The 17,358-nt window shown below is 42.1% G+C and overlaps 1 protein-coding gene across 6 annotated transcripts in view; it reads left to right on the top strand.

Moving 5' to 3' along the window:
- Positions 1 to 17,358, top strand: part of robo1 (roundabout, axon guidance receptor, homolog 1 (Drosophila)) — a 212,346-nt gene that overhangs the window by 83,835 nt on the left and 111,153 nt on the right. The window contains exon 1 of one of the 6 annotated variants that reach the window (XM_069161295.1): positions 2,147 to 2,310. The exons of 4 other annotated variants lie outside the window; for them this stretch is intronic. In XM_069161295.1, coding sequence (XP_069017396.1) covers positions 2,157 to 2,310 — 154 coding nt within the window. In that variant the 5' untranslated portion in view covers positions 2,147 to 2,156. Of the gene's footprint in view, positions 1 to 2,146; positions 2,311 to 5,525; positions 5,960 to 17,358 lie in introns of those variants that run through there. One more of the 6 variants, XM_069161298.1, reaches the window with a different exon arrangement.

Genomic DNA, 17,358 nt, shown 5'->3' with positions numbered 1-17,358 from the left:
TGGCCGACTATTGATAACACGTTGGCTTATACTGATCAACCTTAACCACGTCATTGATACATTGACATGTTTGACTGTTCTGCTGTTAGAAACATGACAGAAAGTCACTTCAAGTCAAACCTTGTTCATTTCACATGATGGCATTGGTTGTGGCATGGGTTGTGCTCTTGGAGCTTCACTCCTCCTTCAGTAACTAATCACAGAAGATGTGTTGCCTCTCTCAGCGCTGACATACTAATACCAATATGATCTTACTCCCTCAGGACTCTGGGTCATCACTCCTCTCCACCCTCACATAATTTGTGGTCTCCCACCTCTTCCTTATGTTCGTCTGTCCCACATTAACAATCCGTCATGCCACCTGAAAACCATCTCATTCTGAAGAGTGCCATGACGACGAAGAGTTCACATTGTAAACCCATCGCATGACAAAGTCGTTTTCATTTACCATGAGATATGCTGCAGATTCAACCTAGCACACATATATCAGGCAACAGTTACTTCCTACAGGAAGTTCTAGAAAGAACAGACTTCCATATGTTGGAAGAGATGGATAATTGTTGGTTGAGTAAGAGCTATTCCACATGTTTACACTCATCTATTATAAGCCTCTGGCTCTCTCTTGGTTGGTGAGAAGAGGAAGACAGTACTTTGAAATGATGAAGGAGTTTAATCTTCTTCTAAGCTCTATTCCCTGCAGGTTTAAGTTTGTTTATGAGCATAGAACAGCCGTGACAGCATTCACCTTGTTTGTCAGAGGATTCTGCACCCCTGACCGGTTCATTCAGTCCGCTTTGACACTGCTTCTGATTTGTGATGCGCTGCTTGTGCATTTGTAAAATGGATTACAGCCCAAAAAAACAGAAGCAGGACAAAGTTACCCTGCAGCTATTAACTGATTGTCTTGGAAGATGCCAAAAAGAGCTCATTCAAACAAGTCATATTACCTCATTGTATTTGTGTTTATCTTTTTGAAACACCTTGGAGTTGTTGCTGCCTGTTGCCAACCCACAAAGACTATACATTTTAAATGCTGTCTTATAGGAAGAAAAGTAGCACAATTAATATATAGAAGGATGGGCTCCTCAAGGACAGGACAAGAATGATAAAAGGCTGTCGTGAAGTATGGTAACCATGAAGTGCCGGTGAATAGAACTCAAAAATGCTGTATTAGTAGCTGCCTCATTCTGTCCAAGGTGACTCTGACTTCAACTTTGACAAGTGTCTGTATATGCTCCAATTTATTGGCCTGTGGAGTGTGAAGTCCTAAAGTGCAACCCTTTTCTGACGATGGAAACTTGTTCTTACTTTTCTGTCTACTGGGAAAGACTGCTATCTTTGCCTCTCTACAGGGAGTGTCTATTTGAGGGGGGGAGGTTTTTGTTTTATGCCATCTTGTTTGGTGTGCTGGCGAGATGGGAATGAAAGCCATTAAATATTCTTAGTCAGAAAAAAAGGGACTGTGGGCTCCTTAGCCTCACCCCGCCTCTGTGTCACCCTATCACCTCTATGCTGAGGGGGCCTCGGTTTTGTGAGGGGCCAAACCATCTGAAAAGAGACCCAGCATGGAGTCTACAGGAACCCCCGTCCTGCTCCGCGCATAGAAACATCATAAGAGAAGACAGAACGTCCACAAACTTGTTTTGAATATTAAAAAGAGAATTATCAGATCTAAAAAGGCCGGGAAGATGAGAAACAGTTTCCCCATTGAGCAATGGGATGGTGAGATGGAGAGGGGAGTGAACTTCACCATGCATATTGTGTACAGAGTTGCCCTCATTAGGATCCCATCGTACTCTGGGGGGGAAACATTGTCACTGGATTTAGGAGGCCAGCCAAGACTGCAGGGGTTTATGTATTTGGCACATCTCAAGAGTAGCAGCATGAAGGACTGGTGGGAAGTGCAGCAATGTTTGCAGATTGCTGCTTTGTTCATTTTTCAAGAAGATTTTTGAACTGGATTTTACAATTTGCCACTTTTCAAGGAATATTGGTGGTGTGTTTAGGGCACCGGTGAATTGTGGAATTTGCTTGACATTTCTTTGAGTAAGGTGTGTTTTTTATATGCACCCCTCCACTGCTCTGCGTCTGTGCTGTTCACACACATCGCCATGCAGTTCGTGTGTTTGCTGGTGGTGTTGTTTGCGGTGCTGGTCATGCTGGGAGTGCCGAAAGACCATCAGGGTCCACACGGGGCCCATCGCCTCACTGGGAAGTCTCACTGGTGCAAACGGCGGCCTAATTATCTCGGACTTCACCAAAACCACCAGACTCTGAGGCACTCCCATAAATGTAGCCAGGTCTCGCACAGTAAGTACAGAAGTGCTATATTACATAGATGTCATCCAAGAAAACAAATGTGCTTTGCTTTGTTGCTGTTGAAGCAGTACTTGGAGCACTTTACAGTCAGGGAAGGGAACTTTCTTTTTTTTTTTCTTCATCCTTTGGTACCTTGTATATTCTTGCAAGTTGCTTTGTGTGAAAACAACTCGGCTGTGGTGTTAAAAGCTCTCCATTTTCTTGCCTCTTCTGGTCTGGTGGAGGTTGCAGGGGAAGCTGGAGGACAGAGACACTCTCTGTTTGCAGAGCTCAGTTGTCATAACTTGTGTACATACTGGGGTTTTTCATTTTCTTTTCTTTGTTTGACAACTATAGAAGAAGGGTCAAACCAAAAGAGTTTGATGTGACAGGAAAATGTGAAATTGTGGTGATAGAGGTGTGGCCGTGCAGGGAATACTGTTTTTATTGTCTGAAATTTATCAAAAGAACAAGACTGGTAAAATAACAATTTGCTAATCTATTTTCTCACCATTTTAAACATTTGTTTTCCTTTATCTAGTCTTGCAACTAATGTGAGTATAGATATTTAAGCCTTATTCATATGACAACTATGTCTGCTTTGTGTCATGCAGTTTTATTTCTGTATTTTATCCTTTGCTGCGAGATCATACATTTAAAATGCTCAAGTCCTTATGTAGCACTCAGTCAATTTCCATCCACCCTCCTCTGCTGATGGGTCTAGACAGTTGCTGATAATTGCTTCTATGTTGCATTTCTCTGCTGCTGGCTAGGGGACACTTTATTATTGAATTGGTGGTATTCGACTGAACAGCCACTTTACAGATCCAGGGCTGTAAAAGCTTTCAGGAAAACCATGATGGTACTCATGGTCCAGTGTGAATGGTGTGTGTTAAACTGTAATATAATGCATACATGGATGAATGAGAAATATAAACATGCTCAGAGTTGAAAGACAGACATCTCTGCGAGTATGCCAGTCATCAGAAGGAGGGGAAACTGGTGCACAGACAAACACCACTGATGTGGATAAAGTTAAAGTAGTGAGGGCTTAAAGTAGATCTAGGTAATTTGTTTTAACCAGAGCATACAACAAGGTGCTGTGCTGACTATTAATTTGATGAACAGCATATTATTGAACTGCGAATTGATTTTCATTTAGTCTTTTTTTATGATAATATCTACTTCTTTAATTCTATTTAAAGTACTTGTATTTGCATTTTTACTCTTCAAAGTGATTTTTATGTTCCTGTTCAAGCAGATATGCTCATAAGGGCTATTTATAGTCTTGCTTTTTTTTTCTTTTATTCTGATGATGATGCACATTGTGGTGTAGCTATGAAGTTAAAAAAAAACAAAAAAAAACATGTAGGTTTCCAAATATGGACTGAGTTGTACATTGAATTTGTCGTTTTACATGACTTAGAGTCAAGGGTACTGCACTTTCTTTCAATGCGGATTCGTTTAATTCAACTTTTTTATTCATGTGAACAATGTGAATCAGTAAATATTGCAAATGAACATACTTATTTTTCATGTTGTTTTACCATTCAGTTATGTTCATACCATTCATAAATTGTATCTATGTTTGATATATGACATAGTTTAAGATCCCCTGTACCTGGTGAGTAACGTGACACTATAACCACTATAGCAGACGTGCACAATTGTATTTTCTGGTTAAAAGAACAGTTCTTGTTGGATTAGTTCAGGCAGCTTTCACTGGAGGGCGCTGTTCGGTAACAAATGCCCGGTGGAGCGGACAGAGCTTTGAGCTGAGCTGAGGAAATGTGGAAGTATTTCAACTGCTCTTTTTTTCAGTCCCTCGTGATTTTTTTTTTCCACAATAAGGATCTTTTAATATCATCTATAAATATATAAATTTATACCTGCAGAATTATAATTTATACTCGGCAGATCTAAAATAACTACTTTGTTTCAAGTAGTTATGTTTGACCCTCAGGATAAACTGATTGCACCACTGCAGAGAAACCCCATTTTGAGGTGACCCCCCCCCCCCCGCCCTCCAGAGAAACAGACTTTATATGGGCAAATCCAAAGTTAATTTCACAATAATAACAATATTAACAAAATCCCCACATAACTGGTCAGACCAATTTTGAATTAACCATACTGAGCACCAATGGGCAATAACTCTGGATTGTTTTCTTTGCATTTATATTCAAATGGATTCATACTGTGGATCTCAAACTGCCAATAGCTATCTAAAAAAGTGTTATGATTTAAGCTCCCAGTCTAACATAGACAATATAGGCCTACATGCTGCTAAAGGCACATGACTTTATATGTAAAACAAAAAGTGTTTTTAATACAAAATGGTACATTTATACAACAAGAACTTGTCATTTTTGGTTAGTTTAATGACTTGTATTGGCTTAATTTGAGAATAGCTACTAAAGATAGCATTTTATAGGAAAAGTAGTTTGCAATGTTGAAATATTAATGGGGTATGAAACCACAGGAGACAAAATAAAACCCTAAAGTATGTTAGAACCACTAACTATTGAGTTCTAAAAACATACAGATATGTCCCTTCTGGAATATCAGCAGAATTATTGACTGATATTTTTTGCAGCAGGAACCGCAGAAAGAATAAAAAACATAGTTTCATAAGGTTTCTCTTATTATTGGACACACTTAAGGAAAATACAGTAGTCTGCCAGTGTGCACCGAGGAACTGCGCTGCTCAGTGGGATCCAGGCGGGAAGAGGTTAAATTTATTCTCTGGGAAACATTGTCGGGTCTATGGAGGGGGTAGAAAAGCACATACCAATTGGCGAGGCTTTCTGCTTTCCTTGAATGAAATGCTGTGAATATGAATCCGTATCCCCCCCCTCTCGCCTGAAGTTCCGTGTCTGCGACGCGCACGCGGATCCGTCGGAGTTGCAGCAGAGGAGAAACGGAGGAAAAGTGATGGAAAAGTTGCACTGATCTTGTGTCCGGATCCGGTGGATGAGGGAGGACAGGACTAACTCGCAAACTTTCCGATCGCCAGTGACAGATTCAAAGCCGGACTGAAATAATGTAACTGCAAGCGTCTTCAACGTGGACTACAGCGACCGCTCGCGTTATTTCACTCACTTTGGACTTATCTTTAACTTTGCAACGGATTTATTATTGTGACCCTTTTTTTTTTTTTTTTTTTTTTTTTTTTTTTTTGACACGGAGGAATTAAATGATTTGAGTGAGATCGCCTGGCTGATCAGTGAGCGCAGCAACGGGATGAAGTCAAAGAAAGGATAAAGCTGTGCTACTCTGCTCAGATATTCCAGCATAGTTTTCACATGCTTTCATTCAGTTGGTCTGAACTACTGGAGCAGAACATGTGTTGAAATTTCGGGCTGTTTGGAACTGTTCCTGTCTCATTTTTCCATCTTTTTTACCCGTTTCAAGAAGCCAAAAAGCACTCGTGTGTTATATTTTGCATCTTTTGCTCACAAACCAAAATCTCCGTGTTGCGTCTTCAATCTCTGGATTCTGAGGTTTTGTTTTGCCGTTTGACATGAAGGAGCGGATGCCCAAGCTGTTTTTTGAATAATTTGGATTACACAAGAACATTTCTCATAAGAGAAACGTTGAATGATGTCTCCAACTTCAATTGGATTTGTATTTCTGTTAGGAATTCTCCATGTGTGCTCAGGTAAGTCAGTGAACACTATGCAAAGTAACCTAGAAGCCTTTTATTGGGGTTATACCAGTTGAATTAAAAAAAAGAGTCAAAAAGTGCACAAAAATCACTTCTTCTTTTGTTATTTCTTGTGATGCTGCAGGCTTTATAGAATTATTTACCGAGACAGTACACACCACATATTTAATATAATTCAATTAAGTTTCAAAATGTAATCAAATATATGCCTCCTCAGTGAAAAATGGTTGCTGCAGGGTAAATGTGGACACAAACTTTTCCAACCGTAAAAACTCATTTTGAACATTGGACTTTTGTCAAACAATGACTGTTTCAGGCCTTGCGAAATGTGACAGAAATGTTCTCTGTTGACCAGAGAAAGTCAACATTGAGGGTGAAGGAGTTGTCTAACTTTTAAAAGCTGAGCACACATAAAGTCCCACATAAAGTGCTGAGGCCATATGGGAGCAGTGGAGAGAGCAGCTATCATCGGTCATACAGACAGCATGTTCCCTTATGGGAAACATGTTTCCGTGTATGTCACCATTCTTCCCTTGGATGACTTTTATTGCTGACTGCAACATTTTTGTTTATATTTTGTTAGAATAAAAACCTGCAGCGTATGACATTTCATAATGATTCTTAATTTTAATTTGTCCTTTCCCAGAAACTCTTAATTGAGCTTTGTGCTATTTATTATGTGGAACTACAACTTGCTTGCTTGCATGCTTTTAGCTTTCTTTGTCGCCTGATGGTGCTTGTATTTTTTTTCCGGTATTATCTTACACATTTTTGCTCCTCACCCATCACATGGATGTCTTTATAGAGTTTCTGGACCGTGCTAGCTGAGGTTTTCCAGGTCAGTTGCTTCAGAGTTAAGCGGTGAATGCTTCCCACCCCATTGTAAGACATGAGGAGAAGTGCATCATGAATGTGGGAAAATGGTGGATATTTAACAAAGGAAAGGTTGTACCCAACTAGTTTAAAAAAAATAAAAAAAGTATTGGATAAAACAATTTAGTCATCATATTATCTATAATGTAAGGTGGTTTATATACTCACAATGTACTCTACCAGAGAAACAGTAGTAATGTCCAGGCCCTCTGCTACTGTTTATTGTAGCTTCAGCAAACCTATATAATTACCTCAGTAATAGTCAGCGTAATTGATTTCAAGTTTAAACATGAAAAGCCATTCTGGCTTACCAGTCCAAATACTTAGTCTGTGTCCATATTTCCCTAAAAGTGTATTTGAATGTAAATCGTTTCAATCCTGCTCAAGCTGTAATGGCTTTAATTTCTGCATGGAGAACATTTCACAATACCCCATTTCCAATAAAATATGAGGTTTCTACTATTTAAGGTTTTAATTCTGTGTTTGATGAGCCATGTTCATCCATGTTTGGAGTCGGAGTCAGACTTTCATTATCTACATTCAGATGTAAATTGTGCTTTCTGATTGGTTTTGTGAATTGGATCTTTGTTTTCTGTAAAAAGGCAGAAAGCCTGTGACACCACACTACTTTGAGGAAACGGTGTAGCACCTAAACAGGAAGTGAGGTCAGAAGTTAGCAATGGGAACTAGGTGATGGCTCCATGTTCTCTACACCCTGAGTGGGTTCCTGAGCCAGCAATGGTCCCGTCCTGTGAGAAACACCGACAGACACTAGGGTTTCCAATTACGCCTGGCTGTGGAGATGTCTGAGGATGTTTTCCAGGGAGAGGCGTGAGAATAAGGGCCTGCTAAAAGGGATGGACAGGACAGCAGATACTCAAAGGATTGGTCTTGGATTAGACACTAGTGTCAGGAAAATTGGATTTCACGCCACTTGCCAGGAAAATATTTCATATTTGCTGCTAATTGGAGGGTTAACAACTTCATTCTGGTGTAGGGAAGGTATCAAATCTCCTCAGTCAAGTCTTAATAGTGTTTAGTTACATCTCTGTGGATTATACCAAGATATTTTCACATTGCTGGCCCTGTTGTAAGAACATATTCTCAAACTATTTGTGTCTGGGAAATAGAGAGAGACGGATAAGATGGCCTTTGCCCTGTGCAACTTGTGATGACTTGCTTATTGCCACTTTACTCCGTCTGAAGGTTGTAAATTGATACCTCCATCTGTCATGTTGCACCCTGTTATCAGGTGATCTGTCCTCCTGCTCCACACTAAATGGTCGTTATCTCTCCTCAAAGTGCTCGTCAGACCTTACGCTCACCTCAGAGGTACCAGTCACATGTGGGCCAGAGGTGGCTTTACCTCTCACACTCAGTAGGATTCTCGAAATTACTTTGACTAGATAAGAGTTGTCGGAATGATATATAGCCTATTAACAGGGAGGATATAACTTCCATGCAAATGTGTCGAAGTCGTCGCTTAAAATGTACATCCATGTTGCTCTAGACTCTGGGAGATTATATCCAGCACAACAGAGTGTGTAAGGGTGAGCGCATCCTCGTGCTGATAAAAATACGAGCAGTGGGAGTGGTTCCCCGGTAATCAGCCACCGGCTGGAGCAGCACCAAGCTGCTGAGGTCTTGACAAATTGATTCATAAGTGCTGATAAATTGCTGAGCCCTTCTACCGCCTACATTATAACGATATGACACGGCACAGCAGGCTGCACGGCCAATTAATGACCGGAGAGCAGGGGTGAGACCCATCTCTGTCGCCGGGCTTAGCCTGAAAACACCCTCATTAAAGCCAGCCTCTTTCCTTCACCATCTCTCTCAGCTACCCACTTTTTTTTTTATCAGCCTTGTGAAATAGTGGTATGGTTTTCCAAACAGCCCCCGGAACCATTTTGTTTCTGAGTGTTTACCCTTTTGAACTGATGTTCAGTGAGCTCAGTGGGTGTTTTGAAAAATCTGATGAGAAGTCACATTTTCTCCCCGAGTTGAAAACTCTCACACCTGTTTTAGGTGACGGTGTCCATACAGCTGCATTTCCATAACTTCACTAATACACATTAATCTGATCCTAATCCGAATCAAACTGGGTTTTACACCCTAAAATCCGGGATTAGGCAGACTTTGGTTTAGTGAAACCAAATGGAGGAATGCGAGAGTTTCAGTCTGTGTCCTTCTTTTCCTGCTGAGAAATGTGGCTAAGTCAGTAATGACAGGCAAGTTAAACATTTCAAAACAGTTTGTTTGAGGGCAGATAATTAGGCGGTGTCTGCTAATGATCTGCTTTCTCCCCCAACTGCTCTTCCACCAATGACCCAAAAGCACTGCTTAATTGGATTAATTAACAAATCCATTTGACGTCAATAGTTTGTAATTTGCCATGGCTCCAGTGCAAATGATACGCATGTCTGCAAGGAGAATCAGCGGATGATGTCTCAATGTCCTTTTTGTCAGCTGCTTGGTATTTCAGATACCTCAGGAATTAACTGTGAGGATTCAGATTATACAGTGTCTGTTTAGGAGAGTATTGCTCACTGCTTGCTGATAATGTTGTCATTACTTTGTCTGACAGGTTGTCTGTCAGTCTAAGCTCCAAAAACGTATAGCCAGACGGAAGTTAATCCGTCTCCCCTAAGAATACTCCGGAACATAACTTCATAGGAGCGTCTCAGTCCGGAGCTGGCTGATTTTAGAAGACAGTAGGCGTGTCCAGGAGTTTAGACTCCATAGTTAATGCATCTTTCTCTGACAGTGGACGTGGAGGACAAACATTCCCTATTGCCACTTGGTCTAGAAATGATGAATGGCGTGTCCTTATAGGATGAAAGGTGTTGTCTGGTTTCTGTCCCGGTTCACAAACGGCACGCTTAGAATTCCCACAGCTTTACATCCTGTCGTGAAAAACCCAAAGAGCTTGTGTTTTTTGTGACACATTAATGCACAAGAAAATGATTTGATTCTACACTCTTCCTACTTAGAAGATCTAGCCTCAGAGTAATATTTAGTTTCCCCATGAGTCCAGTAATATAGATGTGAGTGAGAAGAAAAGACTGCAACATGGGGCTTGTGTTTGTGTGCGGTGGCGAAAGGGGGCTTAAGGAATCTCTTCATCCTCTTACCCATCCCCCACTCTTTTTTTGTTTTGTTTTGTTTTGTTGTGCCCCAATTTTTTTAAGACTTGCCTTTTTTGTGACTGGTCATTGCAGAGTCTTTCTTAAATAAAGAGGGCCGACACGCAGTAAAAAGCCTGTGGGGATGGGGACGGGGAGGCAGCATTGTGTTGCCTTAACGGGGCGATTGTAAGGCAATGGAGGAGGGGAGGAGAAAGGTTTGCGAGAGACTGTGGGTGTGTGAGGAGTGTAGAGGGGAGGAGTGCAGCTACACAAAGGCTACCCCAGGGTGTGGGATGGGGGATGGTGGAGGGGGGAGAACAGAGGACGGAGGACGGAGGGGAGGACGGAGCAGTCAAATATACCATGATACACCAGCTCTGGGAATACTCTTGATCTGGCTCCCCCTGCTCACATTGCATATTCCTGCTGGTCCCTCATGGCACTGAATGTGCTGATTAGGGTGATAGTGGTGGAAAAACTCAGAGGCAAGAGCGCTGGTGTTTTTATTTTATTTTTAAAGGTGGACATTTGGGGAGAGGTGAGGTTGATTTTTAGAAGTGCTGGTACAAAGCTTCAAGTGTGGCATTGAGGGTTTGGTTTGGAATCATATGGCCAACATGCCTCATGTATCTAAATTTTGCATGCTCAGGAACTCCCAGTAGACTTGCCCCTGGGCTTTGGCGGTGAAGCTTTGCTACCGTGGGGTGCTCTGCCTGCCTTGTGCATTTTAAATAGGCTCAGACCTCCCTCCCTTTCATTTCCTCCACTGGGGAGACTGAGAGATGGCATTGAGGACAGCCTTACCCTGTATCCTTCTTTTCTTTCTCCCTCCCTGAGCTCAGGCCTCCTCCCAGCCTCTGTGACCATTCTATTACCCTCTCATTTCAAGGCCTGGATACACTTTTGAAATGCTAAACCTCTCTTTGGTCATAACTGACAGGGGGGAAATACCATTAAATAGGCTGAGAGGAATAGATTAAATTAGCAGTTAAAAGAGAGACTGCTAATTAGTTGATTCATGTTTTGGGTCTTCCCCCTCTCAGCCATACTGTCGTAGATTATCTCTGGTGACAAGACTCTCCTTCCCTATCAGGCATTATTTCCTGTTTATTTTCCATTTTGAAAATGTGTTTTTATTACATGCAGATGTGTGAGGAGATTTATGTTCAAAAGCTACGCTCAACCAGAGTTGCATCAGCACCTTTATCTATCACATCCTTGGGGCTAATTCTGTCGCATAAAAGTAGGAGGGGTGCACTCTATTTGAGGGGAAGCGCTGAAAAACATAATTAATGAGAAGGTGACCTTGAAATTCACTATTATAGGACGGTATTTGGAGCCGGGCCCCATCGTTCAGCTGTAACCATGGTGAGGAGGCTTCAAATAACCATCTGATTTTCCAACATGTAAATACGCAGTAGCTCTGGGTTCTGGAGATTAACTTTAATCCCAGACCATTATCAGGTTTACCTACTTTCTGCAAACTGGTGCCATTTTCCTTAAATCTGACGTCACCGTTAAAATGAACACAAAACGCCACTACTTTAGTGGTGTTTATAGTGCCACAAAAAGTGCAAAGGCTACTGAACCTTTTAAACAAGTGCAACACTTTTGAATTATTATTATGGAAAGCCTTTTGGATTTTCACCTTTTCAAACAGCTTTTAGCATACACTTTTCAGTGTCGGAGTACTTCCGGAGCTGTTTATCAGCCTTTCAACATTTCAGTCTGCTTCAACAACCTTCCCTCCTCTGCAGTCACTCTCTTCCTCCGACGTCCCTTCTTCTTGTTTTCACAATGAAAGCTCTAATTGAATAACAATTGTGGTGAAAGACTGGTTCCGCAGGCTTTTAGCACCAGATTGCTTTTGCATTTGGCTGTGTCTGTCAGCAAGTCTTAATCGTAAGCTTCATACTTCAAACTATTAACAGCTCACTTTAGCTTTAGAGCCTCGCCCCTATTTCCCTACATGCACTTCAGTAATCACACCTTTCTTTGCTCAGAAGACATTGTTGCAAAATACCTAAAGGTGCTCTTTAATAAATTCTGTCCTTCCATGTAACATTCAATCTTGGCAGCCGGTGTTTATCCCACGTCAGTATGTCCTCTGATGAGAGCATAGTATTCACTTCCGACTCCACCTCTGCTCAGTGCTTTACTGAAAAGGATTGGCATCCTCTCTACATCTTGAGGTGCATTTGACTTTCCAGGTTGCCGTAGCCAAAGTCAGTCAAAGCTTTTTCTTTACCCTTTGACTTGGATTAAGCTGAGTTCATGACTCCTTTCTTTGCGTTTGATTTAAAAAATTGTATTGACAAAATTGTTAGATTTTTGTTCGACCTCCATAGCACTTACGTTGAGTTTGTCTTTTTTTTTTTTATTTTTTTTTTTTTAATGATGATACTGTAAAGTTGAATCTGAAAAAGCTCTCTTTATCAGCCGCCTCACTTTCCAAGGGAGAAGTTTGGGAAAATCTGTGGAATTCAGTATCAGTGGAAAGAAGACGAGATGTCCTCAGGGTGTTTTTTTCCCACTTCTGAAACGGTGTGTTAGGCTGTTTGTGATGGAGGTGTTTCCTCTCTTTAATTTGTCATCACAGCTGCTTCGCACAGATCTGAGTTCCCCTCCATCACTGTCTCGAACTCTGGAAGAACACCGGTTTACTAAGAAATTTACTCAGATGTTTAACAGTGTTTCTGCTGTGAGACGTCGAAAACTGTCAGATGGGAATGAAGGAACTGGGATGTAGTATTTTGTTAGATACACTGTGTACCTGGACAGTTTGTGTGTGTTTTGAGGGGAGGACGTGGTAAGTGGGTGCTGGAACGCAGACGGGCTTCTGAGCAGTTGTCTGCAGAAGGAAACATTTTTTTTAATGCCAGACTGGGCACAATCTCCCCTCTGTGGATGTCTAGAAAAAGGCTTCTTGGCAGACTTTGCCCCTTCATTAATTTTGACCAAATATTTACTGTGCATCACATGGCAGGCCTCACATCCCACTTTCAGTTTTCCAGGCCAGGTTTTGAACTGTTTGGGGCAATTTGTGTTCCATTTGGCTGGACTCGGGCCATGTCCCGCTCAGCAGGGCTCATGCTGGTGTCCCTGGGATTTGGCCACATGGCTCCACAGAGTCTTAACCTATGCTATGGGAGCCATGTTTCACTTTAATAATACCTCCACAGCTACAGTATGTGAACCAATGTTGCAAATATGCACATACGCAAGCGGGCACACATTGACACTCTAATGCTGTGTGCTCTGTGCTTACCCTTTTAACCTAAAGGGCACCAGAAGGAAATGTGCCAAGTTTCTGCCCTCAGATATTACCATTGTACCCTGGACTAAATGCTGTAAATGAAATTCCCTTTCAGCACCCAGCTGTCTGAGGTTTGCTTTAGAATGTGTTTGGCCGAGCATTTAGAATAGCCCACATAAGCAGTTAAGGTCATCAGCTCTGCTCTCAAGGACTGTAATATAACACTGGTCCAACAGTGGTCCTGTATCGCTGCTGCAATCACTTAAACAACATTTAAAAAGCATTAGGTGCTTTTTGGCCATGCCTGCCCTGGTTCACTTTGGCATCCCCTCAGAGCTGTTTCTTTTTCTTGGCACCCAGCCCACATGCCATACTCTCCGTGGCCAAGCTGTGCCAGCTGAGTGTGGTGGTCCTGTTTCCTCCTCACTGCTCCCCCTGCCTTCCCTTAGCTCCCTGCCACCTATCACAGGAACAGAAACTGTAGCCAGTCCACAGAGCGACCTTGGAAAGACAAGACCACCTCATAACATTGCTATGGACACAAAACTGAAGAAACAGCAGTTTGCTCAATTCAACTGATGTTTTATTTACCTTGACCTGTGCTGCTATTCCCATCCAACTGTTTATCATGCATTCATTTAACTATTTGTTTTTCAAAATACTAAACAAATTGTTACGGTGAAATATAGTTTTCTTAATCTGTAGAAGAGAGAGAAAGGTCTCGAGGCTAATGGAAGAAGAAGTCAGCAGTGCGACGCTTACCGTCCCCTGTTGGGAACTAAATGTATTAGTGTATTCAATTACCTCGGCTTCTCCAATTCTGCTATATTGTTTGGTGCTTTGATGTGTCACTCAGATCACACTGGTCAAACCTCATTAAAAACTGGCAACAATGGAAAACATAAACAAGAAGTAATTGCCCATTCTCACTTCCTTGTGCTTCTTTTCTGTAATCCCCCTGCATTCTCCAAACCTTGACCGTGCTACATACAGAAGCTTCCCTAATAGAAGGTCTGAGCCTGGCGTCTGGGTTTCCAAATTAATAACAGCCCTTTTTCCTGGGGTTCCTGCTCTGCTGAAGGACTGACATACTTAACACCAGCGTTCATGAGAAGTATGAGCTGGGTTTTCTTCTCAGGTCATCACTGTCAATGCGCAGGGTCAACTTGAAGAGACTGTGAGTCTGCTCATAGCCACACACATTGTAAATAGATTGATGGACAAATACCCAACAGACTGACAGACAGACAGACACACACACACACACACACACACACACACACACACACACACACACACACACACACACACACACACACACACACACACACACACACACACACACACACACACACACACACACACACACACACACACACACACACACACACACACACACACACACACACACACACACACACACACACACACACACACACACACACACACACACACACACACACACACACACACACACACACAGACAGACAGACACACACAGACAGACAGACAGACAGACAGACAGACAGACAGACAGACAGACAGACAGACAGACCGACTCTTTACTTGCATCCACGCTGCTCTGTTCAGCCCATCTGCCTGGTCTCCAGAGCCAAGTTGACAGGGAGCTTCCTAACGAGCATTCCAGCCTTTTCTACTCCAGATTCCCTCCTTGTCCCAGTGAATTCACTCAATAAAGAATAAGAATCGCTTTGATTTTGTATAGGAAGGAATTCTGACTTCATGGCTTTCTGCAGAGTTTGACAGCTTTTTGTTTGTGTCGAATGACACTCACTGGAGCAGATTGGCAACAAGAGGAACTACAACTCATCCACAATTGTGTCTCCTGGGTCTCTGTTACCGTTATTGTATACTATATTTTCCCCTTGTCATGTCTTTTTTTGTCACATTTTCTCCACACTGTTTAGTTGCTGGCAGTAAATGTGAAATTTCTATTGATATTTAAGTTATGGCAGCAAAGCTGAGTTTGTAATATCAATGAATGAAATTAACCCATTCATCTATTATTTTCTGTTTCCGTTCAAGACAAGTAAAAAACAAAGCTTTCCTTGTTGTCCTCAATTGACTTGCGAGGTGTTTAATGAGCATCAATGGTCCTTTATCAGACTTACTATCAGGCCCTGGTGTCCGTTTGGGAAAAGCCTGGAGCAGAAGTGGAAATACTGCTCCTATTGTCTTCGACTCGTATGGGGACCGCAGAGCAGGATGGGCCCCAGTCTCCCAAAGGAGTACTCTGCTGCGCTGTCTGACTCCCAACCTGGCCCGCCTTGCCGGGAGAGAACCAGGGATGTGTTTCCCAGCTGACACAGCCAGGAACTGGGGGCTGGTGCTTCGGGCCTCGAGTCCTCCGCTGGTTCACGTCCTGTACAGCGATCACTGTGAATATTCCAGAGACTCGGAGGTTATGTTTGTAACCCTTGGCCCTAAGCGAAGGAAGGAGAGCAGCTTGTTTATGGCATCATCAGCAGATTCGTTACCTCTTTATTGCAGATGATGAATGATCAACACAATGATCAAAGGTAACAACAGTAATAAAGGGATTCTGACTTTAATAGGTGCCTTTTACAAAACTTGAAAACCTGAGCAAGTTTAAGTGACGTCTTACTTTTATTAAATGGTATTCTATCTTTCCTATTTATTTAACCTTCCTATTATTTTAAATACAATTATATTAATTGTATAAATAATGGTGGGATCCTGTAAAGACACCACAGTAGGCAGACTGCTAATAATTGTTTTCATTATGTCCTCAACCTTGCCTTGTCTTAGCATTTATAATAACAAAGGACCCTTGTGTTATGTGTGCTTTACAGTTTTTACAAGCCATATTTTATTATAATATCAATGAGAGCATTGTGATAATCTGTGAGAGTGTTGTTTCGTTTCTATGACAACACATGCAGATGAACAATCCCATGGTGTAGTTTTGGGTTGTAATGTTGTGTATAAACATTATTAACGTTATGCGCTTCAGGTGTGCTGGGATTTTTTTTTTTTAAAGCACAAATTTGGACATAGGTACTATTTTTGGGAAACCGATATCTATTCTCAAGTGCTGCTGTAGTATTAGCGAGGTAACCGTACCCCGCTCTGTTTGGTAAATGGAGACAAAGAGATGAGGAGAGAAAGAGGCCATAAAGATATCCATCATCCCCCTACACCACCCCACCTCTGGATCTCCATACACACTCGCGCACAGGGCTCTAATCCTGCCTCTTAGGAGTGTAAGCGATAGCCTTGTGTAACATTTAAAAACAGGTCTGATCTGATGCAACTGGCAAAGTCATTCATGCACCTCATTCCAGGGTGGGATTCAGAGGTTGAAACGGTAAAAGATTCAGTTTCACTTTTCTGTTAATGTCATCTGATCAGCAGCAGTACACTACCTCGCCTTTTCTCTCTGTTTCCGTCTCTCCCTCTTATCTCTGCCCTCTCTGTCTCTGTTATCTTCTCTAATTCAACAGAAAAGGGTGCCTTTTCTCCAGTCATTTATTGGCCGGGCCCATTCCCGAGCAGGCGTGGCTCCAGTCTCCGCCTGACTACCCCGAGGGACCCACCCTGTGCTCTTATCTCTGCCATAAATCCCTCTTAAATCCCCTAATCACAGATTAATGGGCCTGTAGATAGGGAGTGCCCCACTGTGCTTGGCCTTCCTTATCGTATCCATATTCCATATCTCTGCCATTGCTCAGCTGGACTTCTGATATGAGGTGTGGTGACATGGCTCACCCTCCTGCAACACCTTTTCATTTTAGTTTCTGTCTTCGAGATTCATTGACCTTGAGCATTTTTTATTGGGGAAATTCAACTTTACCACAATTTCACTCATATAATCAAATGAAATGGCAATAATTGGAGTGCATTGTGAAGTTGTTTATCATTCGAGGAACTAGACACAGTATCCCATCTCTCTGCCTCAGGGGACCACGGGGACAACAGGTCTAAATTGCTTCACTGTCCTTCTCCCCTGCCAGTTCTCTGGGCTAAAGGGCACGTCCCTGGCTGCCTTCCTCTTCCTCACACTCTGCCAAGATAGTAACCATGGAAAAGAGCTGTGAGAGACAAGAGGCACATTTATTTTTCAAGTTAAGGAAATCATTGGACCTGAACTGATT

Source organism: Embiotoca jacksoni, unplaced genomic scaffold (assembly GCF_022577435.1).
Source record: "Embiotoca jacksoni isolate LCO1_2020_lvr unplaced genomic scaffold, fEmbJac1.0.p SCAF_28, whole genome shotgun sequence".
Lineage (NCBI taxonomy): Eukaryota > Metazoa > Chordata > Actinopteri > Embiotocidae > Embiotoca > Embiotoca jacksoni.
This window is presented reverse-complemented; position numbering and strand designations above follow the sequence as displayed.